The 26,499-nt window shown below is 24.5% G+C and overlaps 1 protein-coding gene across 1 annotated transcript in view; it reads left to right on the top strand.

Moving 5' to 3' along the window:
- The window catches only part of LOC129955063 (pre-mRNA-processing factor 6-like), a 29,385-nt gene extending 7,916 nt beyond the window's left edge, over nucleotides 1-21,469 (top strand). Inside the window, exons 4-22 of the mRNA XM_056068192.1 lie at nucleotides 462-561; nucleotides 1,066-1,184; nucleotides 2,906-2,984; nucleotides 3,083-3,177; nucleotides 7,552-7,627; nucleotides 8,581-8,730; nucleotides 10,333-10,427; nucleotides 11,151-11,215; nucleotides 11,641-11,768; nucleotides 12,842-12,967; nucleotides 13,575-14,036; nucleotides 15,057-15,178; nucleotides 16,356-16,449; nucleotides 17,396-17,560; nucleotides 17,680-17,856; nucleotides 17,945-18,146; nucleotides 20,384-20,522; nucleotides 20,692-20,818; nucleotides 21,075-21,469. Of these exons, the coding sequence (XP_055924167.1) occupies nucleotides 462-561; nucleotides 1,066-1,184; nucleotides 2,906-2,984; nucleotides 3,083-3,177; nucleotides 7,552-7,627; nucleotides 8,581-8,730; nucleotides 10,333-10,427; nucleotides 11,151-11,215; nucleotides 11,641-11,768; nucleotides 12,842-12,967; nucleotides 13,575-14,036; nucleotides 15,057-15,178; nucleotides 16,356-16,449; nucleotides 17,396-17,560; nucleotides 17,680-17,856; nucleotides 17,945-18,146; nucleotides 20,384-20,522; nucleotides 20,692-20,818; nucleotides 21,075-21,227 (2,674 nt within the window). The 3' untranslated portion in view covers nucleotides 21,228-21,469. The remainder of the gene's footprint in view (nucleotides 1-461; nucleotides 562-1,065; nucleotides 1,185-2,905; nucleotides 2,985-3,082; nucleotides 3,178-7,551; nucleotides 7,628-8,580; nucleotides 8,731-10,332; nucleotides 10,428-11,150; nucleotides 11,216-11,640; nucleotides 11,769-12,841; nucleotides 12,968-13,574; nucleotides 14,037-15,056; nucleotides 15,179-16,355; nucleotides 16,450-17,395; nucleotides 17,561-17,679; nucleotides 17,857-17,944; nucleotides 18,147-20,383; nucleotides 20,523-20,691; nucleotides 20,819-21,074) is intronic.
- The last annotated feature ends 5,030 nt before the right edge of the window (nucleotides 21,470-26,499 follow it).

Raw genomic sequence — 26,499 nt, 5'->3', positions numbered from 1 at the left:
TATTTTAAATCAGTTGTAAATTAAAATATTTTGAAATTTTAATCATGTATTTCAATAGTAACTTCATTTTTTTTTTTTTTTTTTTTTTTGCTAAATAAAAATTGAGACAATAAAAAAGGCAAAAACATGTTCTTTGTAGCAAGAGTTTAATGGAGATGAAAAGTCATTTTTAGTTTGCATTTAGTTTTCCTGCAGTTTATTTAATTTTGTTACTTCTTATTTTCTGCTGTTGCATTATTAAATTACAAGGGTTCTCTCTCTCTCTCTCACTTTTTTTCTTTTAATGAAGAAGTATGTAATTTTTTATTTCAAATTTAAGGAGAATTTAATGGTTGATTCATCATTATCTGCTTTAAAAGTATTTTATACATGAATGTAATGAATATGAATATGTATATATTTTAATTATTCAAATTATTATTTATATACTCTTTCCCATCTATCCTTTTTTTTTCTTTTAGAGATGATCGCCATGCTCCTCCAAATAAAAGAAAGAAGATGCAACAGAAAGATGAAGAAGAAGAAGATGATGAAGATTTGAATGACTCAAATTATGATGAGGTATTTTTAATAAAAGTTTAATGAATTGCTTTTTAATAACTATTCTGACTGGAGTATAGATTTTAGTATAAGTAATATTTCATATGTACTTGGTTAAAATTATTTATTTTTTGTTGAATAAATTTCTGAAGTAATATGATAATAGAGCATTAAAGAAACCTTAGTGATTTATAGTGCAAATCAGTAGTTAATTGATTATGATATTAGTAATTAATAATATGAATAATAATTGGTATAAAGTTGACCTTATCTATATGAACTCTTAATAAATATAAGTATTATAATTATCAACAAATATTATACTACAAAAAATATAATTAATCAATTTTTTTCTATCATTATCTTCTGAATTTTAATTATGTTTACAAATTTACTTTTAAAGTTAATGTTTCATTTAATGTTTATAAAAATGGTGTTATTATTAATATTGATTTCATTTTGATATTTAAAGATGATTCTTGAAATTCCAAAAATTATTGTCTTAATTTGTCATTTAATTTATAGTTTGCTGGATATGGAGGCAGTTTATTTAGTAAAGATCCTTATGATAAAGATGATGAAGAAGCTGATGCAATCTATGAAGCCATTGATAAAAGGATGGATGAAAAAAGAAAAGAATACAGGTGTATAAAAAATCTTTTAAAAAATTGGCATTAATTTTATTCATATTTTTTTCTTCCTTTATCTCTACTACTTTAACTTGTTTATTTGTATAAATAGTTCATGCATTGCCACTGTGGAGCTCTTAGCTTTTCGCAGAATATAAATTTAATCACTGATTTATTTAATTTTATATATAGTATTTAAATCTATTGACAATCTAAAAATAGTAATTTTTCTTTCAGCATTTCTAGTTTTTAAGGCAAACACAATGGCAACGGATTAAGAAACGAATTTTCACAGATTAAGAAAGATCTAGAAAAATATTTTCATTCAGTATCAATTTTCATTGTATGAAAATTGCAGTAGAAACTTTTGCTGTAAAAAGTACTTAAATTTGAAAGCTAATCATAAGCATCAGAAGAATTCATAATCATAGCATCAGATCAATTTTTTTTCAATTTGCTTTTTGAAGACAGATAGGAATATTTAAAAACATAGTTCCAGAAATCATATTTTAAATTTTTTTATTTGCTGAAAAATATTTTTTGTGGATTCACAGTTTCAAAATAAATAAATTAAATTAAATTTATAATTAATAAAAATGTATTAATTTTTTTTTCTTAAATATGACAACATTTTCCATATATATATATATATATATATATATATATATATATATATATATATATATATATATATATATAAATCTTATATTGCATGTTTTATTTTTTTATTATTATTATTCTGAAACAACTCCAAAAATATTTATAAATTAATCACTTTTGGTTATTGGCTCTGGTCCATCAGGAATATTGGTTATGTTTAATAATAGATCAAATCTCTTGCATATATCTTGGTCGTCATGATACCCTCAAAATAAGCATTTTCCAGCATCAAATTATGATGCTCATTGGAGTGTGTTATTTTAATAGTCTTACACTTGCTCTGTTTATTTTATAAAGGAACTCTCCTAGTTTATCTGATTTCACATGGCATCCTGATGTCAGTAAAGTATAACTGTCTGTAATTTTTCTTCATACTGCTTATTGTCTTTTGCGATCAATGTAATTTCACTATTTTTTTATTGCTCATAAACTATCATGTCAAAGAATAATAAGTGGAATCTTCCTTCTTTACTTTTCAATGATGGAAGAAAATCTTACCATTAAATGTTTGATGGAAAACAGAAAATAGTTTTAATTTTATTGTGACAGTCAAATTTGTTATTGAAATTTATGCATGAAAATATTCTTAAAAAATTATTGAAATTCACATAATAAAAATTGCTATAATTAAAAAGATATTTTTTAAAAATTTCAGAATTAGTTTTTATGTTCTTAAGGTACTTTAAAATAGTAAATATATATAATATAATAGTAAATTAACCACTGATGCGTACATGCTTAATTTTATTACTTAATTTTATACTTAGTTTTCTTATATGTATCAGTGATTAATTTCTTTACCTATCTATAAATAAAAAGAAGCTCTATATTTTAAAATAGAGTTATTAGAATTTCTTGGAACTTTTTCTTTAGTCTTAAGATACATGAACATGTTATTGTTCATCTATGGTGTAGTTTCCTATGAATTATCTGTTGCAGTAGTCATTTTGTATAATTAATTAAAATATTCATAAATTGAAAGTTAGAGAAAACTGTTGAAAAGATTGCTTTCAAAAATTTTTGGAATATTTGAATATTATTTTATTTTTATTGTATTTAATTTTTTATTTTTCCAGGGAAATGAAGTTGAAGGTGGAATTGGAAAGATATCGTCAAGAGAGGCCAAAAATCCAGATGCAGTTTTCAGATTTAAAGGTTGAACTTTTGTTGTTTATAATTTTGTACGTCATTTTATTTGGTTTGTAAGAAGTATCAATGTTTACAAATTAATTTTTCATTTTATTAAATTTTAGAGAGATCTAGCTCATGTGAGTGAGGAGGAATGGAAAAGTATTCCTGAAGTTGGAGATGCTAGAAATAAGAGGCAGAGAAATCCAAGACCAGAAAAGTAAAAAATTGAGTTTTTGTATTCTACTCATCTTTCTTTTTCTTGCCTAACTACTATTTATACATATTTTAAGTTCATGGTAGAGCATTATCTTTTTTTACAGTGTAAATTGCAAAGAACCACTTACATAGATAAAAATATGCTGGAAAAAATTTTAATGTTTCAGATGTATACATTATTAATATAAAATAGTGTTTCATTTTTATTTCTGGTATTTTACTTTTGTACTTCGGCTTACTTTGTACTTGTCTAGGATTCCCACAGCCCTTAAAAATTCCTTTAATTTTATTTTGCTGTTTGGAGTCCAAGAGAAGTACTTGATTTCTCATTCACAGAATATACATATATTATATTTTGAAGTGAGAAGAGAAATTATGTTTGTCATTTTTGCCTGAAAATTCTACTAGCAGAAAATGATTATCAATATAAGGAAGGGAAAGTGGGTGAAGCAGAACAACACCATCATATATGTCAAAAAATATTACAACAGTCTCAACAATTGGAGAGATGCTATTATGCTTTTCATTGTATCTTCACAGTCCTTAGATATAGAACCAATATGATCTTTCAAGAGTGGGGAGAATTATTATTCTTACTAGAAAATGTCAAACTAGTTCTGAGAAATGTCCATTACTGTAAGATTGCCAAGAAATTACCCTGTGGGCCAATAGAATACTCTTACTTAATTTCATTTAGTATTGTAATATACCTTTAAATATCTGATATTAATGTGTTTATTCTAATATTTAATGAAGCATTCATCAAAGGATGGATTAATGGATGAGATAATGGATTTAAACAATCAGTTTTAAAAAAAGAAATAACTGATTAGATTCAAATCAGATATGTAGCTTTGGTTTTCATGGGCCATCTACATCTGAAGATATTTTATGAGAATTTTTTAACTTTGCAGAAAAATTCAATTTGAAAAAAAAAGTAATCTATCTCATTAAATGGTTCTTTTATAAACTGGAATTTTTTTTGACTTAGTTAATGATAAATGGCCAAAAAAAATCATCATTAATAGATGTGGGCAATTATAATCTTCATGCTGTCAACAATTCATTTAGACATCCTTAGTATAATGTAGGATATTGAACTTTTTTTTAAAATTTAATGTTTATTATTTATTGAAGGAGTTGCCAATATGCAAGAAAAACTCATTAAAGCATTCAAAAAGTTTTTATTGAAAAAGAAATTAAGATGTGGAACAGCTTGGTGTTATATGTTGAAAAGGACTATTTACCTTCACTTATATCGAAATCATATAAATTTGTTGCAAAATGTATCAAAAATCTGACCCTGCCTATGAAACTGAACTTTTACTTCTTATTGACCAAAACCTAATCTATTTAACCATTTTTAGCATTCTGCTATTCCCCCTTTTCATTTTTGTCTCAGGGTTCTGGAAAGATACTGGTTGTTTGAAAACTTCGTGTCATGAATGTTCTTGAAACTGTAAATAGTATTTCTAAGTTTGATATGTCATAGATTCATGTATCACTGTTAGCAAAGTAAGTGTGAAATTTTAGGACAGAATTTTAAAAATTCTTTCTAATTAGAAAAACAGCCCAAAAAGTGGAACACATGAATGTCAGAATTTTGTATATATTTTTATTTATAGAATTATAGATAAGTCTTTCTTGGTTTTGTATTTACCAAATATTTGAGTTGTTTAGATTTAAAAAGAATGCTAAATAAGTGCACTCCTACCATAAAAAGATTAAAGTCTTCTTTTTTCTTTTTTTTTCATTTTTTACAAATTGAAAGCAATAACCAGAAAAAATGCAATTCTATTTTTAAAAATTTTTAGAATGATGCAATTTGTAATAGAATTTGTGCAATTAGACATATGTTTTTTATCAAATATTTAGAAAATCAAAAGCCTTTTCAGAAGTTCTACGGTATAATTAAGATTCTAATGATACTATCTCATAGCCAGACCATAGTTGGAGAATTTCTTTAAATAAAAATATTTAGGTTGAAAAATTAAAAAAATAAATATGTGTTGCAAAAAGAAATATATGTTGTTTGATTGAATGTTGATTTGAAAAAATGTGGTATAATAGAGAATTTTCATATCACTAAACAATTTTGATTATTCATAAAAAGAAAAAAGAAAAAAAAACCTTCTCTAAATACATTGAAAACTCTAAGATGCAAAGATTACACTCTCAAAATGATGAAAAGAGTAAAAGAAGGATGCACATTGATAAATAAATTATTTAACATCAAAAAGATAGAAGAAGGGATGGTTTCTACATTGCAGAATTTTACAAATAAGTTGTAAAGGTAGGAAAAAATAGAGATTTTCAATGGATAGCAAATCAAATAATTTTAATAATTAAAGCCTTAATTTAAAGTGTAAATTTTAAAGTGCTTTAATAGCATATTGTTTCTGATTAATTTGTTTCACTGTAAATAAAGATTTGTTAATTTATCTTGAATTTTTCTCTTCATTCTGTGAATCACAAAACAAAAATAAGATTTGAGATTCTTATGAGTGTAACATTTGTTTTAATGAATTTTTTCAAAACTAGAGTATGATTATGTATATGAAATGAACACCAAATAGGAATTAACTTGAAATTAGCATCTAATAGTAGCCTACAGTAGGGTATTTGCACTGTGATCTTAAAGCCAACTTTTTGCTTTAAATTTTGGCTTACTAACTGCAAAATAAGTAAAACAAGTATCTTTGTGGTTTTGACTTAAACATCTAGAATCAGTAAGCAAAATATTATTAGTGAATCTTAATGTTTTGATAAAACTTTTATTGAAATTTATCATTTGCAGTTTTATATTTGAAATATGTAATTTTATGGTTTTTGAATTTTCAAAAAAAAATTTCTAAAAAAAGGCCCTTGTTAAATCATGGAATCCTCCCCCACATTCAATAAAAATGAGAATTCACTTATTTGCTGTTTGTATGATGTGTATTCTTTTAATTTGACACCTTTTATAGAATGAGTACAAAATTGCTAAAATGTTTTCCTGAATAAAACATTAAAATTTTACTAACTAACATTTTGTTATAATATTAACAAACATTTATTCAAGACAAAAACTGTTATTGCTGTTTATTGAAATACTAAATAGATATCAGTTTGCCATTCTTATTCCTTATGTTATTGTTATGTTTTCTTTAGTCTTCCTGCTTTATAAAATTTGTATACTTTTGCCATCCCATACATGACTCCATCGTTACTTATAGTGTTTTATGTTGATTAGGAAGCCTTTTTTATCTCCCACTTAAACTGTCTGCCTTAATGTGAAACATGAAATTTAATAACCATAAAATCGAGGATGTTAATATATTATGAACATAGAAAATTTGAAAAAATCAAATAAAGTGTTTCATGAAAAGATTACTGACAAAAATGGGGTATTATTATATGCAATAATAAAATTATTTAAATAACATGCCGTTTTAGATATTGTATGCATATGGTTTAAAATGGAATCCATGTTGCTAGATCTAAAAAGTAGTTTATTTTCATTTTCATTTAATTTTTATATCTTGTTATGAAAATGTTTATATATATATATTATAATCTAAAAACTTTCATTAAAATTCATACTGTATGTAATTTAACATTTAAAGATACTCTTCTAGATATTTGTGAAAGGGAAATATATTCCATTGATAGGGTGAAGGTCTAGATATACTGAACTTATTTAGGCATTACCTTATATATATGTCTATGTACAAAAATTCTCACATTGAATCTCAAAAAAAAAAAAAAAAAAAAAAAAAAAAAAAAATGAATGAATGAATGAATGAAAATTGTTTACACAAAATAACTATGTTAGTTTAGTTTTTATTGAAAGTTTTCTAAGATACATTGTCAAAAAAACGTGAAATTTTTTCTTCATTCATTTAACACAAAACTAATTCAATCCAATTGTGATTAAAGTTCTATACTATGAGTCTGTTTCTGTTTTAAATGAAGATTGCAGGAGGGAAAGAAAGGTGCCCTCGCTTTACGTCTTGGACTCCTCTTTTGCTCTATAAATCAGCCCCATAATGACCCATTGGTATAGAATTTGCACAATCAGATTGGGCCAGTACTGGATTTGTAATTACTATACATTAATAGGCTTAAATTCTAAAGATTAAATTCTAAGATTTATTTACTTTTTTATTTAGTAGGAGGTGCATCATGATTTTATTTCTTATTTGCATATATTTCTTGAATGTAATTTTCTGCCATATATGGATAAGATTTGTTTAAGGTATTTTGATTATAGTTCCACTCATTATATAATTAAAAATATTTATTATTTTTTATACAAACAGAAACACAGTTTTTTCCTCTCAGTATCAAATATTAAAAGTGCTAAAAATCCTCTTATGCTATGATTTTTTTTTAGATACACTCCTGTACCAGATTCTATTTTAGCCAAAGCTGGTATGTCAAATGAGTCATCTCTTGACCCACTGCAACAGGTATCTTTTTTATCGATTAAAATTTTTCAGATTTTTTCCTTCAAATTAATGTTTTTTCCTTGTTTACCAAAATGTAAGCAGTAATAAAGTTTATTTAGTAAAAATTCTATAAATAAAATTTATCTGAAATGTGATTTTCATTTTCAGTATGTTAAAAAAATCCAAGATTTAATTTTTTTTAGGGTTTAGTCAATTCTTCTTCTTCTTTTTTTTTTTTTTTAAGAATATCCATAGATATTTAAGAAAGAATTTTTTGAAGCATAAAAAGAATTGTATTGAAATATTATTTTTAAAAAATCAAATATGTTTAGATGGATAAAGAGCTAAATAAAAATATTGACAAATTATTTTATTACTATTAATTTTATTCATAACTGCTTCATTTAATAATTATTAAAGAAAATGATTATTTGTTAACAGAAATGGCCACTTAAATAACATAACATTTAATATGGATATTTTAAACTTTTATTAATTTTTAATCTGATACTAATGTATCAAGCTTATATATAAACACTCTTTTTATCAAATCAGTTTTTTTCCTTCCTAGGGGAGAAAAAAAAAAAAAAAAATCTTAACTCTAAAACTTTTTGTTAAATTCTGTTTTCTGTGCTTATATTTCTATTAAAATTGAAAATAATAGTAAATTATATTTCCTTTTTATTTTATTTAAAATTGTATCTATGTTTTTTCAGAAAATAATCTTAACATTTTTTTTAACTTCTGGTAGATAGTTGATTTATAATTAAATTTTGCAATTAATTAGCTTACAAATTAGTATAGTTAATTCTAATATACTTTTTTTATATTTTAAAAGCCTTGGATTAATTATTTTAATAATAATGCTTATATGTTTTTTATGCTTATACAGAAAGATAAAAGCAAGATCTATTCTAATCATACAGACATATCAACTTTAACAAATTGTTAATTAATATATATATATATATTAGGGATTTGGATCTGGTCTCATGACTCCTTATCCTGGAACAAATACTCCTGGTGGTATCATGACTCCAGGTTGGGCTACTTCTACTGTAGATCTAGATTTGAGAAAAATAGGTCAAGCCAGAAATGCTCTAATGGATATCAAACTTAATCAGGTTATTGATCATTATTACTTTTTTAATGTAATTTATATATTAGCCATATTTCTTTTAAAATTGTATATACAGACATGAAAGTAGAATGAATTTTATTCTGTCCTGAAGTTTAAGTTTAAATTACATCTGTATTTCTGTTTAATGTATGATGAATTTATCTTTGTTAGAAATTGAAATATTTTATTTATGTTTGCATACATGTCTTTGTATATTATGACTTCTTTTATGAATAAAATATATTTGTTTCATTAAAAGGAAGAAAAGGAATTAAAGTAAAAAATATGTATGTATGCAAGAGAAAATATTGACAAAAATTTTAATATGTTTTTCATCTTAAGTACTATGTGTGAAATAAATATTATTTTTAATTTATTTACATAAAATTTTAAAATTTCAATGAAGTTTACATTTTTTAAATTAAATTTGAAGGATAAATCAAAAATGTATTAATGCTATATAACTTGACATTTTGTATTCTCTATTTTATTAAAATTCAAATTTGTACTTAATATATTAGTATAAAATTACTAATTAACTATTATTATTCTCTTTTATATTAGCAAATTTTCAAATTTTTACTATGCATCAATTAATTTGAGCAATAGATATGGAGCACACATTTTAAAATTATATCAGAATAACTTATTATTCTTAAGGCTTTCTTTCATTTATTAATTACTCTTTATTGTGCATATAAAGAATGTTAATTTAAAATCACCTTTCTGATTTCTAAAATTTTTATGTGGCTTACTCTGTTCTTTTCAAAGACATATGTTTCCCCTAATACTCTAATTTTTCAAAAAATATTAAATTTTTTATGAAAAGAAATTTTATCATTTTCTATTTGTGAATATTTTCACATTGTTAACTCAAATTATAAATTGTATCATTCTGGTTATTATAGAAATTTCCATCATTGTTATTAAAATTTCTCAGTGTTGAAACATTCTTTTCAAATTCTGATAGATTATAAACATGTGCCAATTATGTCATAAAGTAAAATGCTGATATTATTTTTATATTGAAAATTATTGAATGAATACAGTCAAAAGACTAACTTTATTAACATTATCTATTGTGCTGTTTTTATTTTATTCTATGAATTTGTGTAATATTCTTCATTAATATTTTGTAAAAGTTATACTTTTATCTTTATCTAAAGTTTTCTAATAATGTTTTAATTACAATCAACATATTATATTCATTACAACAACTCATTATTTCTATATATTAAGTTTGTTTCCATTTTGAAATAGATTTTAACAAGATTTCTATTATATATAGAGAGAACTTATTTCTGTGATTGTCAGATAAAGGATTCTAAATTACTTTTATTTAAATTTCCAGATGATTTGATTGAGTATGCTTGATTTGCAAGGACAATAATGGATTTTGTTCTTTTAAAATAGTGTACTTCTTAAATTTGATGAGAACATTATGTTCTTTACATGTTGATTAAAAAAGATATATATATAATTGTGCAGCTATTCTATTTGAATTAAAAGCAAAATATATTTTGTACTATATGTCTCTGACATATGGATTTATATTTGGGATTTTGACTTTTAAATATTTGATATAATAAAAGGAATTGTGTTTCAGGTTTCTGATTCTGTTAGTGGTCAGACTGTTATTGATCCAAAAGGGTATCTTACTGATTTACAATCAATGATTCCTATGCATGGAGCTGATATTAGGTACAAATCTTATGAGTATTTTTTTAAAAAATCTTTATCACATTATGTTCACCTGTTCTCAAAATGGTTTTTTGGTTAATGTTTCCCTGATTAATGTTATGTTTTTATTTATCTTTTGTTTTTGTATTGTTTTGCTTAAGAAATGCCATTTCTCTAAAAGTTTTTATTTAAGAATAAATAAATATACACATACTTTAATGTGATTTCATATTTATTAATGAATTGTTTATAATTATTTTTTATATATATACACAGATAAATAATAAACAATGCATTAAAATTATGCAAAATTAAGATTCTTTTGATTTTACAATCTCAGGAAAGGCCTTTTCAAATACCCAGATTATGTCTTGCGTAATTTTAAAAAAGCACCTTTTTAAGTAACTATCATTTCTTATTTTAAAGAATGAACGAATTTTTTTACTTGCATATCTGGATAATGGTTTTGAAGAATTGTCATCTTGGAAATTCATAAACCATGCATAATGCTGCTTATATTTCAAGATAAAATTTCTTTGTAACATTTTTTGAATTATGCAGCATTTTTTTGTTAAAACATTGTTAGTTTAATATAGCATTTCTTTATATGATTATGTTTTGGCATTATATTTATTTTATTGTTTTTAATTTATACTTTTTCATTTAGGCTTAGTTACAGATGTTTATTTTTTCTTCTTTTAATTCTAAAACTAGTATTTATTTAGCCAATACATTTCCTTACAGTGATATTAAAAAGGCCCGACTATTATTGAAGAGTGTACGAGAAACTAATCCCAACCATCCTCCAGGTTTGTGAAAGTATTACTTGTATATTGATTTTTTTTTAAGGACATAAAGCATATCAAATTAATAACGAAAAAAAAAGATTTTAATCCTTTATTCATTTTATTACCTCTCTTTTTAAAAAACATTAGTTAAGATAATGATTGTATTATATGTTAATTATATAGGCATAGTGGTAATAATTAGTTATGCTTAATAGAAAATTCCATTTTATTTCTAATTTTTTAAAATGCTATTTATACATCAGAGTTTCTTAAGATTTTGATTCATATTTTAAGATTCTTAGATTTTTTTTCTTACAGAAATGGAATAAAGTATAATGTAATTTTATTTTACTTCATAAATTACTAATTACTTTAGAATGATTTTTAAAACCTTATTAACCTATTTAGTAAAAGAAATGTATTTGACTTTATAAATTTACTTTTAGCTTGGATAGCTTCAGCTCGTTTAGAAGAAGTTACTGGCAAGTTACAAACAGCCCGTAACTTGATTATGAAAGGATGTGAAATGTGTCCTAAATCTGAAGATGTGTGGTTAGAAGCTGCAAGGCTACAGGTCAGTCCTCTCCCTCCTTCCCCCCCCCCATTATTTTTAAGTATTTTTAAAAGTTTACATTTTAAGATATATATAAAAGTAATGGAAGTTTCAACCATGATCAAGGAGGACCTTTAACAATAAAATCAATACTTTTGCATAAAGTTACATTATTTATGTTGCATTTTTTCCCCACATTTGAAAATGAAAATATTTTTACTTGCTGTAAGAAGAATCTTTTTTTTTTTTTTTTTTTTTTTTTTAATGATTAAAAGGTCATTAATCCATTTTGATCATTAGAAATTATTTTTGACATTTTGACAAGAATAATTTCTAATGATTTTTTTTAATTCATAAAAGATTTTTTAGACAAATTTTGTCTATGTTAGAGGGAGGCTTGTATGCATATGCAGTTATGATTAATAAATATTATTTTTCTGTACTTGGAAGTTTATTGGTTTCCTTTTTTAACAAAAATATGTTCAATTGGTTTCTGTTACCTAATATTTGTCATTCAATTAATTGTTCAAAGTCTAAATCATTTTCATCACAATTAATTCATTCGTTGTTGCTATCTTTATCATCATTTCTTCCTCTACAGATTCGATCAAAATATTTTTCACATTTGATGAAATCTTCTTCTAGGACTTTCCTAATGTAGAGTGCTAAATTAGCTATTAAAAAGTGTTTATGCCAAAATGCTGTCAAAAATTATGGAATTTTTTTGAAAGGCCCCATTTTATTGCGGTAAATTTGTTCAGGATTTTTTTTCTTCATCGAAGCATTTCTGCTCTGGTTCTTTAACTAGATAATAAGTGTAATGGTAGAAAGCAAAAATTTGATAAAAAGAAAGATAGTTTGGCTGAAATGTTTAGTTGTATATGCAATTTCTTAATTTATTCTGCCATTGTAGACTTTATGTTAATAAGCAAAAGATCATAAATACAATCAAAAGTTTATTGTAAACAAAAATATTATGAGATAATAAACTATCGCCAGTAATTTTTTAAAAATTATTTATATATAACTGAAGTATAAAGATGTTTAATTTAGTAATATTTCTTTGTATTTTTATTAAATTTTATTCATTTTAGCCTGCAGATTTAGCAAAAGCTGTTATATCTCAAGCTCTACGTCACATTCCAATGTCTGTGCGATCATGGATTAAAGCTGCTGATTTAGAGACTGAACTTAAAGCTAAGAAAAAAGTATTTAAAAAGGTGAGCTTATTTCAACTGTTAATGTATTGGATTATTATTTGAATAATTGAAATCCTGGCCAAAACTTTCATACTGTAAATTTACATATTTTCTTAACTTAAAATATCATTGAGTTTAAATTTCAAAGATATTTAATACTTTTAAACATTAAATATTTTATATTATTAGTAAATTGTTTTATTATTACATTTGTTAAATAAATTATTCATTGATATTTTTACAAAAAGTTACTTTATCTGCTTAAAACAAACATTAAACGAATCAATCAGAAGTAATAAATATACATAAAATTCAAATTATGCAGCCTTTATCACATAATATTTTAATAAGTTTATATATGTTAATATGTTTTAGTTGTAAGTAATTGAATTTATTTACCCAGCATTTGTTAATAGTTAGATGACCAGGCATGTTATAAATATATTTGCAATTATATTTTATTGCTTTTTTCATCCTTTTAAACTCATTTACTATAAATCACACTTATCACTGAAGACGGTTAAGATTATTTATGTATTTATGACTCCTTCAATGTAAAATTAATTATTGGATTTTATTAATTGGATTTTTAAAAAAGAAACTTAAATTTAAATACCTTTAATTTTAGGCACTTGCTCATATTCCAAATTCTGTTCGTTTGTGGAAAGCTGCTGTAGAATTGGAAGAACCTGAAGATGCTCGAATCCTTTTGAGCAGAGCTGTGGAATGTTGTCCTACCAATACAGATCTTTGGTTAGCTTTAGCACGATTGGAAACTTACGAAAATGCGCGAAAGGTACTTAATAAAGCTCGTGAAAACATTCCTACTGATCGACTTATTTGGATCACTGCTGCAAAATTAGAAGAAGCAAATGGAAATAGTAGAATGGTAGAAAAAATTATTGATCGTGCTGTAACTTCTTTAAGGGCTAATGGTGTTGAAATCAACAGAGAACAATGGCTTAATGATGCTGTTGAATGTGAAAAGGCTGGATCTGTTTTAACATGCCAAGCAATTGTTCGTACTGTCATTGGTATTGGTGTTGAAGATGAAGATCGCAAACATGCTTGGATGGAAGATGCAGACTCGGTAATTATGATGTTTTTAAATAAGTTGTTTCTGCTATTTTATAATTACACTCTTTTTGCTTTTAAAAATTATTAGGTCTATTTAATGTCAATAAAATATTTGTATCTTTTTCTTCACTGAACAAAAATCTAAAAGGATCTAGACCAAAGCATCTTTCTAAAATATTTAATGATATGGATGAATGCATGATTTTTCCCACTTGCATTATTATTTTGTTATATTTGCATTGAAAAAAAATCTGAAATGTAAAAAAGGAGGGGTTTATTTATTTTTTCATTAGTTGGTTGGTAACATATTTTAATATTTACTTGTTTTAGTTTTTGTAAAAAAATCAAATTTTATCTTTTAAATATATAATGCATAACTGCCAATAATTCTTGTGTAGAAGTTTTTGTTTTATTTACTAAATACTTCCCCTCCCATTTATAGGAATTTGATTCAGTTGCTTTGAAAGTAATTGCATTTGTTTTAAATCTATTTTTCATACTAAAAATATGTACATTTGTTTCTAAATATTAATGAAATTTAAAAAACGAATTATTTTTAGGATGTTTATTAACTTTGAAATAATATGTTTACTGTTATTAAAATTCAAGAATATGTCATAAATTTTAAGAAAATACTTTTTAAAAATATTTTATAAGGGTCTTATTTGCATGCAGCACTTAACATCACTCATTTAGAATGAAATTATAATGAAATACGTTTGCTGAAGCCCAAGAAGGGTGATGATTTATCCATTTCCTTCTTAATTTAGATATTGCATAGACACTCATTCCAAATGCGCTAACTGATACTATTCTAAGAAACTTTGTAAAGTTTATATTTTTTTATTGTTATTATTTTATTTGGAATACTTTACTTATTTTAGGAATTTCAAATAGTAACAAAATAGTGTGTTTACATATTTAAATATATTCTAATGCAATTCCCTTTTTCTTTCTTTCTATTTAGACCATTCGATTTTTTAGAATTTTTACTGATTTTATATGATTGGTTTGTATGTTTGGTTTCTTTCAGTGTGCAAATCAAGGAGCATATGAGTGTGCTAGAGCCATTTATGCACATGCTTTATCAATGTTTCCTAGTAAGAAAAGCATATGGTTACGAGCTGCTTATTTTGAGAAAAATCATGGTACCAGGTAAGACATTTTTTAACCACGTCTTTTTAGCTGAATTTATTTTATAAGCAGTGTATCATTACTACTCTTTTGCTATTATGATTAAAATATTTTTCTAAATAGTGGTAGATAACATCAATTAAAATTCACCAAGTTTTGAAATCCTATGCTTCATTTTAGTTAAATTGTTTCCTAAAAATAAGTTAAAATTTCTGTTAAAATGTCTTTTAAAAGATAGTTTTGCTAATAAGATTTCAGAATATGATAATCATTTAACTCTCTCTCACTCTGTGAAAAAAAAAACTATAATTCTGAAATTCCTGGCTTCCTCTCATTGATTTTATTTTCTTTATTCAGTTTATTAATATCCTGTTAATGCTTTTCCCCTGTTTAATTTTGAATTGCTTCTCCATCCCCACCCTGCTTCCAATCACTGTATATTTTACGCTTATATATTTCGATCGTCACTGCTGAGATGATGATTATTAGCAACATAAATCAATTAGCTATAGTCATGTTTTCAGTAAGAATTCTCCAATAAACAGATGAAAATTATTCATATTTTCTAATGAATAATGATGAATTGACTGACTGAAAATGACTAATTTATTCTTTATTATTTTATTTTATATTCTTGATATTAGAATGAGCTTCATACTTTCAGTCGCATTCAACTGATTCTGTAGTTGTTGTTTAAAAATCTTACTATGTTACTATTTTACTATGACATTTTCTTAAATTATAGCTGAAAAAGTATTTTAGCATTTTTTAATTTAAAATTGTATGTAGTATGTAATTATATGTTATTTTTTTACTGTTTCGTTAATCTTCAAATCTGATTGTTCTTAATTGTTGAAGACTTGGTGAATTGAAGCTCTGTTTCCTTTCAAATGCTTTTTTTTTCCGATTACTTTTATTTTGAGTGAAGAACAAATGAGCTTAGTCAAAATAAAAATAAAAAACATTTTTAATTAAAAAAATTTAGTTGAAACTAACAATCAACTAATTTTTTTCTATGGGCTTCATTGAATTAATTATATTTTTGTCTTAAATGAGAATTAATGGTTTCTTATTCTTATAAGATTTGTCTACTTACTTTTCTACATTATTTTGATTCATTTCTGAATAACTAGTATTACTTCTATTGCATATAAAGAAATAATGTTTTTTTAATTCAAAATTGTTATTTCATGTACAGAGAATCTCTTGAAGCCTTGTTACAAAGAGCTGTTGCACATTGTCCAAAAGCTGAAGTTCTATGGCTCATGGGAGCTAAGTCAAAGTGGCTTGCTGTAAGTTACTTTTAATTCTTTGTTATGTAAATTTTCATATTCTAAAATTTTGAGATTATTAAGTGCTCTTGTTATCTGTGTTAAAATCTGTGTTATTTCTCCATCAGGAAATAAAATTAGTCAAACTGTAGATCAAACTATTACATTATAAAATTCTTATTAGTATAGGTTGTCTATGAAGTAAATGTGGAATTTAATCAATTTGTCATTTTTTGAGTACACATAAAATTAAGAACCTATAGTAAAGTTTAGAAAGCTTATTGTATTCTTTAAACTTCAAGTAAATTTACTTTTATGAATTTAATTTAAAAATTACTTGTTTTCAAAATCATTGTTAACTCAGAGCTTCACTAGAAAAGAAGAAAAATTATGTTTCTTGATTGGCTGAGATAAAATCTACTATTTCTGTCCAAAGAAAATTTAAATGACAGTAAAAGTAAGAACTGCTGCATATAAATTTTGTATCCAAATTAATAATATTTAAAAAAAGTTTGATATTTAGGTAATTTAATCTTGATAAATTAAGCTTTTTAATTTCTTCAATAGATTCTTTCTGTCACATTTGTCACAATGCCATTACTAATTTAAATAGCACATTTATAAGCATATTATATTTTAAAAAAATGGAACTGTTAACAAGCTCCTGCCATGCACTTGTAAAATGTAGACACTGTTTATACTGTGCGAACTTCTGATTGTTTAAATGTATACATTAAATATTTTATTTCTTCTGCTTTTTGAGAGAATAAAATTTCAGTTTATTATTTCATGAAGAGGAAACTATCATTTAAAATTTTAATAGGTGGGTATTAATTTTTAAAGTATTGTACTAGTAAAAAAAATTTTCTATTTTAAAATGCATTTGTTTTTGAAATTTTATTTTTTTAAACTGGTAATATTACCTCAGTTATGTTTAGTAATATTTTGTTAATTTGATGTTTTTCAGGGTGATGTTCCAGCTGCTCGCAGCATTTTATCTTTAGCCTTTCAAGCAAATCCGAATAGTGAAGAAATTTGGCTTGCTGCTGTAAAATTAGAAAGTGAGAATAATGAATATGAAAGAGCTCGACGTCTGTTAGCAAAAGCTAGAGCCAGTGCACCCACTGCCAGAGTAAATTATGCTTTTTATATCAAAATATTAAAACAATTTCATTTTATTTTATGAGAGCAAATTTTTGTTTTTGTGGTTTTTGTTAATAATAATGACATGTATTTATGATTTGAAAACAGGTTATCATGAAGTCTGTTCGTCTGGAATGGGCTTTGGGAGATTTGAAAAAAGCTAATACTTTACTTGATGAAGGTATTAAGCAGTATCCAGATTTTGCTAAATTATGGATGATGAGAGGTCAAATTTTAGAACAAGAAAATCGTATTAATGAAGCTAGAGATGTTTATAATCAGGGAGTAAGTTGATTTTATTTATTTCATTTTTTTAAAATGTATGATTGATTTTTGTTATTTATATTTGAATTTGAATGCTATTTTTTTATAGATAAAAAAATGTCCCACTTCAATACCTTTGTGGTTGCTGCTGGCGCAACTGGAACTAAGAAATGGGGCGTTAATAAAAGCTCGTTCAGTTCTTGAAAAAGCTCGATTAAAAAATCCGAAGAATCCACAACTTTTATTAGAGTCTATTCGAGTTGAGTTACATGGTGGATTGAAAGATATAGCTATGAATCTGATGGCAAAAGGTATTTGCTTGTTTTACTAAAATAATTTTATCTGCTGATTCTCAAGTAATTTTTTTTTCAATATAATTTAATATTAGATATAAATCGATATATTTTGCTTTTGTGAATTTTCAGTATACTTAAATGATACAGCAATGGGAATTTTAAAATATGTAATGATAAAAGATTGTTTATTTTCACTGTAAACTTAAATGAGATAACTTGATATAGTTTGCAAATTTTTTATTGAAATCAAAGCATAAAATTAATATCTTAGAGTATATTTAACATCAATTGAATGTAAATATCAAAATGTTTCATATCAACTAGTAAATTATAAAGACAATGCTATATCAAGTTATTCTAGGAATAAAAAGAATTGGATAAATCGACTTATTGCCATTTTTATTTGGTACTTGAAAGGAGAAAGACATTGATAAATGAATTTATATCATATTTGACATATGTTGATAAAAGCAGAAAAATGAGGGATTTTGATGTATGTCCAAATGTAATCTTGTTTTTGCTGTTGTTGGTTTTGTATACATATTAGAATGCAGATAAGATTATAATATTAATATATATTATATCCAGCTTTGATAACCAGCCGATTTTCCATTTTTTTTTTCAATTAAATTTCTTTTGCATAACTTAATATTCATAACTTTCCTCAAAAATCTATTTTTAATCATCAGATTATGTCAGAATTTAGAGTTGTGCTACTATGTTCCTAAATGGGCCAAGTCCCATAACTCTTAAAAATATAATTATCCAATTAATTTGTTTTCTAATTTCATAGTAAATGTAGCTTCACTTTCTTATTCCTTACATGAGTGACACTCACATGAAAGAATCGTTCTCCTTTAGCTTTTGATATTTGATGAAAGAGTGAAATTGGTATAAATTTCAGTGCAACAATATAATCTGTTGTTGAAAATTAACCAAAACAATTTCATCAATTAAAAATAGAAAATTAATTTTGTGACAACAAAATTGCCATTAAAAAAAATTGTGTTTTAAAATGATGTAAATATTATGGATTAAATGTGTTTTTTTTTTATAAAGTAGATTACATTGAAATCCTTATTGGAATCATTGAATTATTTTCTCATATTTCTAACTGTAATGTATAAAAATGTCAAAAATTAACAATAAAAAAATGTAAATGAAACATTAAGCTAAAAACATATCAAATCTCTGATTTGTAATAATCCAGTTTTTATTCTTTGTAATTATTTAATTGGTAACTCCATGTATATAAAATATTTGGGATCAGGTTTTCTTTTTAAAGAGCAATTCTACTAATAATATACATCTTTCTCTTGTACTATTTTATATGATGCTGAATTCCTAATTTTTCTCATTTCTACTACAAAAAAAAAAGCTTATGCGAATTTTAAGAATAGCAATATCATAGACCAGTGATTCTCAATTTTTTTTTTTCAGACAACTTTTAACGATTTTAAAATTTAACAGCACGCAAAGAAAAAAATAAATTTAAAAGTTGTTTACTTACCTGTAATACACTGTGTAAAATAGTTTATGATAATAATTTTGAATGTAAAATAAAATAATGTAATATGTACTACAAAAATAACAGTATGTTTATTAAGGGATTAATTACAAGGTACTTTTAATTATAAGAATACTTTTAATGAGAAAATTTGAGCTTAATGTTTTTTTATAATTAGTTTTTAATAGTCATCGAAGATAAAAAAAAAAAAGTTAAAAATTGTTTTTCTAGAAAACAGTTTTTAAACTGTTGCAAAAACAACAGTGTTCTTTTACATTGTTCATTCTTTAATTTAAATAAACTTTACTTGTAATTAAAAAAAGCATTATACTATATACATTTTTACATACTATTTACATACTATACACATATTTACTATATACATTTCTAAAATTTGGCGGCACACTTTAAGTATTTGGCAGCACACAAATTGCCATGGCAAGGAGGTTGAAAATCACTGTTATAGACTATAATGATCTTTTGGAATTGTCTTGGTTATTTTTAGACAATTTACAAGTCCCTGATAAGTCTCTTCTGAAAAATATCTGGTGCACAAATTTTGATAACTTGGGTATCTCTAACTGATAATTTCTAGCCTAGCTTTTCTTTGCCTTCTTCTGAAGGCAAATTACTTTTACAAAATCATAATATCTATCTCTAATAATTAAATAACCTCAGAACAGAGCATCAATATACAAACCTGAATATATCATTATATCTTTTTTTATTATTATTATTTATTTAGCTATGCAAGAGTGTCCAAACAGTGGAATATTATGGGCTGAAGCAATCTTTCTTGAACCACGTCCTCAAAGAAAAACGAAAAGTGTTGATGCTTTAAAGAGATGTGAACATGACCCACATGTGCTTCTGGCTGTATCAAAGTTAGTCTATTTACTTAGCTTTTAAACTTTGTTTTTAATATAGAGTATATGTATTAAAAATAATTTCTTGTTAGTAATTTTAATTAATAACACAATATATCATCATAACAAATAAATTAAATTGTTAAATTAATTAATAAAGCTAATAAACATTCTTTATGTATTTTAGATTGTTTTGGACAGAAAGGAAGACAAATAAAGCTAGAGAATGGTTTAACAAAACAGTTAAGATTGATCCTGATCTAGGAGATGCTTGGGCATACTATTATAAATTTGAATTGATTCATGGAACCGAGGTATACAATCACTTTTATTTTATAAAACATATTAATTTTTTTTTTTTTTTTTTTGAAAAAAAATAAAAAAATGTTTTAAAAAAAATTTTAATGCAAAATATGATTTATCGTAAATCATTGAAATTTTTAATACTTTGTCTTATATTTATATTAAAATTATATCACAAATATTATTAATTATGTTTATGAAAAATAATTTCTTTTGTTGTACACAATTCATAACTTTTTATGGTTAAATTATTCATTCCGTTTTTAGGAACAACAAGAAGATGTTAAGAAAAGATGTGTTCATGCAGAACCAAGGCATGGTGAACATTGGTGTAAAGTATCTAAAAACATTCTCAACTGGAGGAAAAAGACAGAACAAATTTTGGTTATGACAGCTGCATCACTAAGTGTACCTACATAAGTTTGTGTATTTGCTTCTCATACAATAGTATGAACAATCTAACATGAACCAACACTTGTGCAGTATAATTTACTCTTGTGAAGTTTCGAGAATAATTTTTATGTTTTTTTAGCTTTGTATAAGCAAGGATATTCAATAAATATATAAGATTACAAGAGATATATTCATTCCTCCTTTTCTTATTTATTCTATGCATAATGAATATTAAATGAATAACCACTCTTCTGTCATTGTTATCATATCATATTGTAAATCATTTCATGATAATAAAATGTTTTTATTGTTCAAAAATTGTTTAGTCATGGTATACTTTGTAGTTACTTCTTGTTCTGATTTTGCTTATGCATTTGTTATTATTATTATTTATTGTTATAGGACCAATGGAATATCATGTTTTCATTTAAATCATACATATAGTAAAAAAAAAAAAAAGAATTAATCAGATTATGAGTTACTTGTGAAAATTTATATCATAAGTTAAGAAGAAAATATGACTGTATATTTCGGTTTCAAAATAATTAGTATCAGCAAAAGAAAGGCAAATGTAATTATGTGCATACTTACTTTTTTTTTTTTTTTTTTTTACTAAACATATTAACATTTTACTAAAAATACCAAGGATAAATTCTAGTATTAAATGTGCTACGCGACTTGATAGCAACAGTTTTTGTAAACAAAGTAGTTACAGATTCGTTTCAGTTATTTGCAGAATTTTTGAATTATTATTTGAAAATCATTTATGAATTCTAACTTAAAATATTAACAAATAATGAAGTTATTTATTAAACATTTTTGTTTTATTCATCAATCCTTTATATATATATTTGTGTTCCCTATTTTTACACAGTTTAAATCAATTTAAAAAGAAAATATTATACTATTCTATGATGGGTGCAAAGAATGGTATTTTCAAAGAGCAGCAATGATTATCTATGTAAGTTGTATTTATATGAAAATCTTTAGGCTATACTATCAAAAATCAAAAAGTAAATTATTTTTTTTTTTTTTTTGCATAAAAAAAAAAAAGTGATCTGAAAGTAAGACATTTAAGTAAGTCTAAAGCTGCAATTTGGTGCTGTTTTCCACTTTTTTTGAAAAAACAAAATACCTTGCATTTGAAAAAAACGATTTTACTGTCCTCTGTGTTGCTTTATGTAAATGAATATACATTTTATTAAATAATAAATTTTATTAATTAATGAAAATATATTGAAATTCTCTTTAAAATTGGAAGGGTGTGTTAATATTCGCAGCACATGTATTTCAATAAACAAACTGTTTTAACTATAACATGCTGTCCATTTTTTTTTGGGGGGGAGGGCTATTTTTCTAATAAACTGGCTTTTAAAATGAAATTGAAAATCTTGAATAATCGTGTAATCTTGAAGCAGACACAGAATTAAAATTTTTGATTTTGAAATACTAAATTCTCCACACTACTTTGCCTTAACTGATTTCTCCACAAATTATTTCTACTGATTTTTAGATTAGAAATGAAAATATTAGTTCTTGTTTCAATTGATCATTCAGATTTTTGTTTTTGGATTATATATATATATATATAATATTCAGATTTCATTTTAGCCCCGCCTGCCCACAGATTCATACTTACATTGCTATCATTTTTTTATTTCTTTCTGAATAATGTAATAATTGAAGCATTTGATTATTTTTCACTACATTTTTTACTTGAAAAAAAATGCATTAGTGTGAAATTGTAAATAACGATAAATATATTTTTAATGAATTTTAAAACAAAAACATTTTTTTTAATTATATTTCTTGCATTCCATTTATATAAATTTAAACAAGTTTTATTGAAGAGTAAAAAATTATGCAGTGTGGGATTAAAATCTGTACATTGAATTCTGTGATCTCTGAAAACCCTTGAAATTTTAATGAAAAATATATTTCAACTTTTTTTTTATTTTCATGGATAATAGAAAAATGCTCTCTATTTTAGAACAAGGAATATAAAAATATTATTTTTATTTAGAATTGAAGAAATATGATTAACAGAAAGGATTATATACTCTTCTATTTTATTTCTTTGTATCTAGATTTGTTAAATCTAAATACATTTCTTTTTTAACTCAAATTGTTATATCACTTAAATATGAATTTCATGGCTGATGTTATATTCAAATACAAAACATCCACAGAGAATAGACAAAGAAATGTTAATTTTTCTTATTAATCAAAATAAATGCAAACGTTTTACATCAGAAATCCTACTTGGCAACTCTTACCGCAATTCTTTACATTTTATGAATATTTGCATTAATTTTTCAACAATAAAAAATTATGAAAGCATTCATTCCCAAACTTTAATTATTTTAAAAAAAGTTCTAAAAAACAAGATGAAGAAGCAAATTACTTCTTTAAAATATTAAGTAGCAGAAAAGATATTATTTTAAAAATCAGTGTAAATTGTTTCCAAAATGCTTTGTGTGTCATTGATGAAATTGTTTTAGAACACTTATGTTTACAACTAGAAATATATATATATATATATAATATTAACATTTTTAGCAGAAATTATGAGATTTTTTTTTTTTTTCAATTGCATAGTTATTCAGACTTTTAAAATTGGATTGCTATCACACTTGTGTGATGTCATTCCTATTCATTTAAATTAGATGTTTTCTGAAAGTCTTTGAAAAAATGGCAATAAATTTTGTCAACAGAGAGAAGATTAATGCATTTATGATTTTTTTAAAAATTTATTGTATCGGTAAAAAAAAAATTAAAAATTTATTGTATTTTCTGTATTGGAAGCATGTGCTGTATCTTTTTAATTTTTAGGATAAATGACTATTTTTACATTTTGTTTTGCATGTTATGCAAATCATTCATTACAGGAGATGCTTTTTATACAGTGTTTGGCCATATTTAAAATTTTTCAGATTCTGAAAAAAATTATTAAAATAAAGAAAGAAAATTATTTTAGTTTTAAAAGGTATACTTATTTTTACTTTTATAAACGAAGTTGATGTGATCTCTTCTATCTTTTTAATTTTTGATCTAAAATAATTTAAAACTTTGTACTCATTTTTATAGAATGAATTATAATTATCTCTTTTTGTATTATAATTTTACAATTAAGAAAACAAAGAAATTAATTAAATCTTCGAAATAGATTGCTGTTTTTCCTTCTTTTAGCAATATGCCATTTTATATTTAAAAGCAGTTTCACTATGATTGAAATGTTTTCACTATTTCAGGCTGGAAAATAAACATTATAATGGATTATAATCTATTGGTTTCTTCAGCATAGAAATTTTAAAGAGTAGTTTGGCTTATTTTCATTAAATTAATCACTATCTAACTTATAAATTTAGATCAATAACAGTTTTTTTATACTTAATTAGATTTTAAAAGTTAATATAATATCTTGTACTTTGTTACATCATATCTTGTGAAGAAATAGTGTAAAAGTAAATATAAAATGTAAATTCCCATTGGTGTCTCCTGCATTAAGCTGAAGAACTTGCTTAAGCCATACTTCATTTTTCTGCCTTGAATATTAGATTATCAATTGCAAATACAGCTGAAATCTTGTATTAACTTTATCTTGAGACAATAGTATGAGTAAGAGAATCAAGGACCATCTCAAACTGGAGGGAACTGAATGAAAAAAAGTGAGCCTTTTAATACTGCAGAATTTCAAGTTCTAATTGGTACTTACCTCTCTTCTTAAAGTAATTGATAAATTCAGACTCTTTCTATTACAGGTGGATATTCAGCCTGTTGACTTTCATTTTTTTTTTCTTTGTTTAAAATGTTATTTGCGTTATTTATTTTTTACCTTTTCATATTTTTCTCTCTTGAAATAATATTTTTCTTATTTTTTTTAATATCCTGTTTCTTACTTCATAACTTTAATTATTAGGCAAAGAAAAATCATTATTTATCAAAACAATATCTTAAAAATATATTTTTAATTATATCTTGAGTCCTGATGTTAGTGGAACAGAAACTTTTGTAGTCTTGGTTTCCATTGAACCATCACATACTATAGAAGCTTAATTTGAGCATGTGAGAGTCTGATATTACACAATATATTATTTAGGATTATGCCTCCCTTTCATATGATGTAAAAGAACGGAAAGTAGTATTATCTATTCTTTTGTCATCCCCATTACTTGAACATGTTGGTGCAATATGATATATCTCTACAATGTTGTTCGATATTCTGAATATCTTAACAATGTTCTTCAATATTTGGTGATAATAATTATTAAGCTTGGCATAACATGGCCTTCGTGCAACTATGAGTTATAAATCTAATGAGTGAATCTATAATTAATCTATGAGATATTAATCTAAATGAGTTATTGATTTACTTAAATTAACTGAAAAAAAGAAGTTGAAACTTAAGTGATATTTATTTTATAGCATTCAGCAAAATATAATTTCTTTTTAATGCTGCCATTAAACAGTATTTTAGATCTGTAAAAAGAAAGGGAGGATGTAGACATCCTAGGCACCATCAGAACAATATGAGGGTGAATGAGTCTTTTTTTGCAGCTAAATGTAAAGGACGAAAGAAAGATGATACTGTGAGAGTTGTTCATACTTTTTAGCCAGTATTGATTTAGGGGGGCAGAAATCACATCAGGGAATCTACTTACTTCATTATGTCACTACCCTTTAATAGTACTAATTCATAATGTGGTAAATTCAATATTGAGTAGAATACTAAATCATAAAAAATAATTTATCAAATGTTTGCAAATTAACTCATAGAAAAAAATAATTTCCAATCTGATACTTCTGAATTATTACTAAGATCAGATGAAGAGAGAGAAATGGACATTCTTTCTCTCCATTGTAACGAATTGAGGTTATTTTAATTGAACACTAAAGTGCTGTGATCACCCAAATGACCGTTTTCCAATTTCACATTGGAAATGTTGGCATGATTCGTTTTTTTTTTTTTTAATTTTTTATTTTAAACCTAAAAGATATTTATTTTAAAGTTGATTCCGTAAAGTTGAATAATGATTCGTAAAAAAGGATGATATCTGAGTTCTGAGATGATATCTGAGATCTTCCTTTGTTGAAATTCCCCTTCCGCAAATAAAGTTGTCAGAAAAAGAAAAAATTGACTCTTGTTTAAAGAATAATTAAAATATATCGGGAAAAAAGGAAAAGTTAAACATCCCCTCTCCTTTTGTATAGGTATTTAGGCGTATTTTTTTAATTTTAGATACTATATAAGGCAATATAGGGAGCAACTTTGATATGCAGTCATTAACAATAATAGTTT

This window comes from Argiope bruennichi, chromosome 2 (assembly GCF_947563725.1).
Source record: "Argiope bruennichi chromosome 2, qqArgBrue1.1, whole genome shotgun sequence".
Classification (NCBI taxonomy): Eukaryota; Metazoa; Arthropoda; class Arachnida; order Araneae; family Araneidae; genus Argiope; species Argiope bruennichi.
Note: the sequence above shows the minus strand (reverse complement) of the source record. Positions and strands in the feature narration are given on the sequence as shown.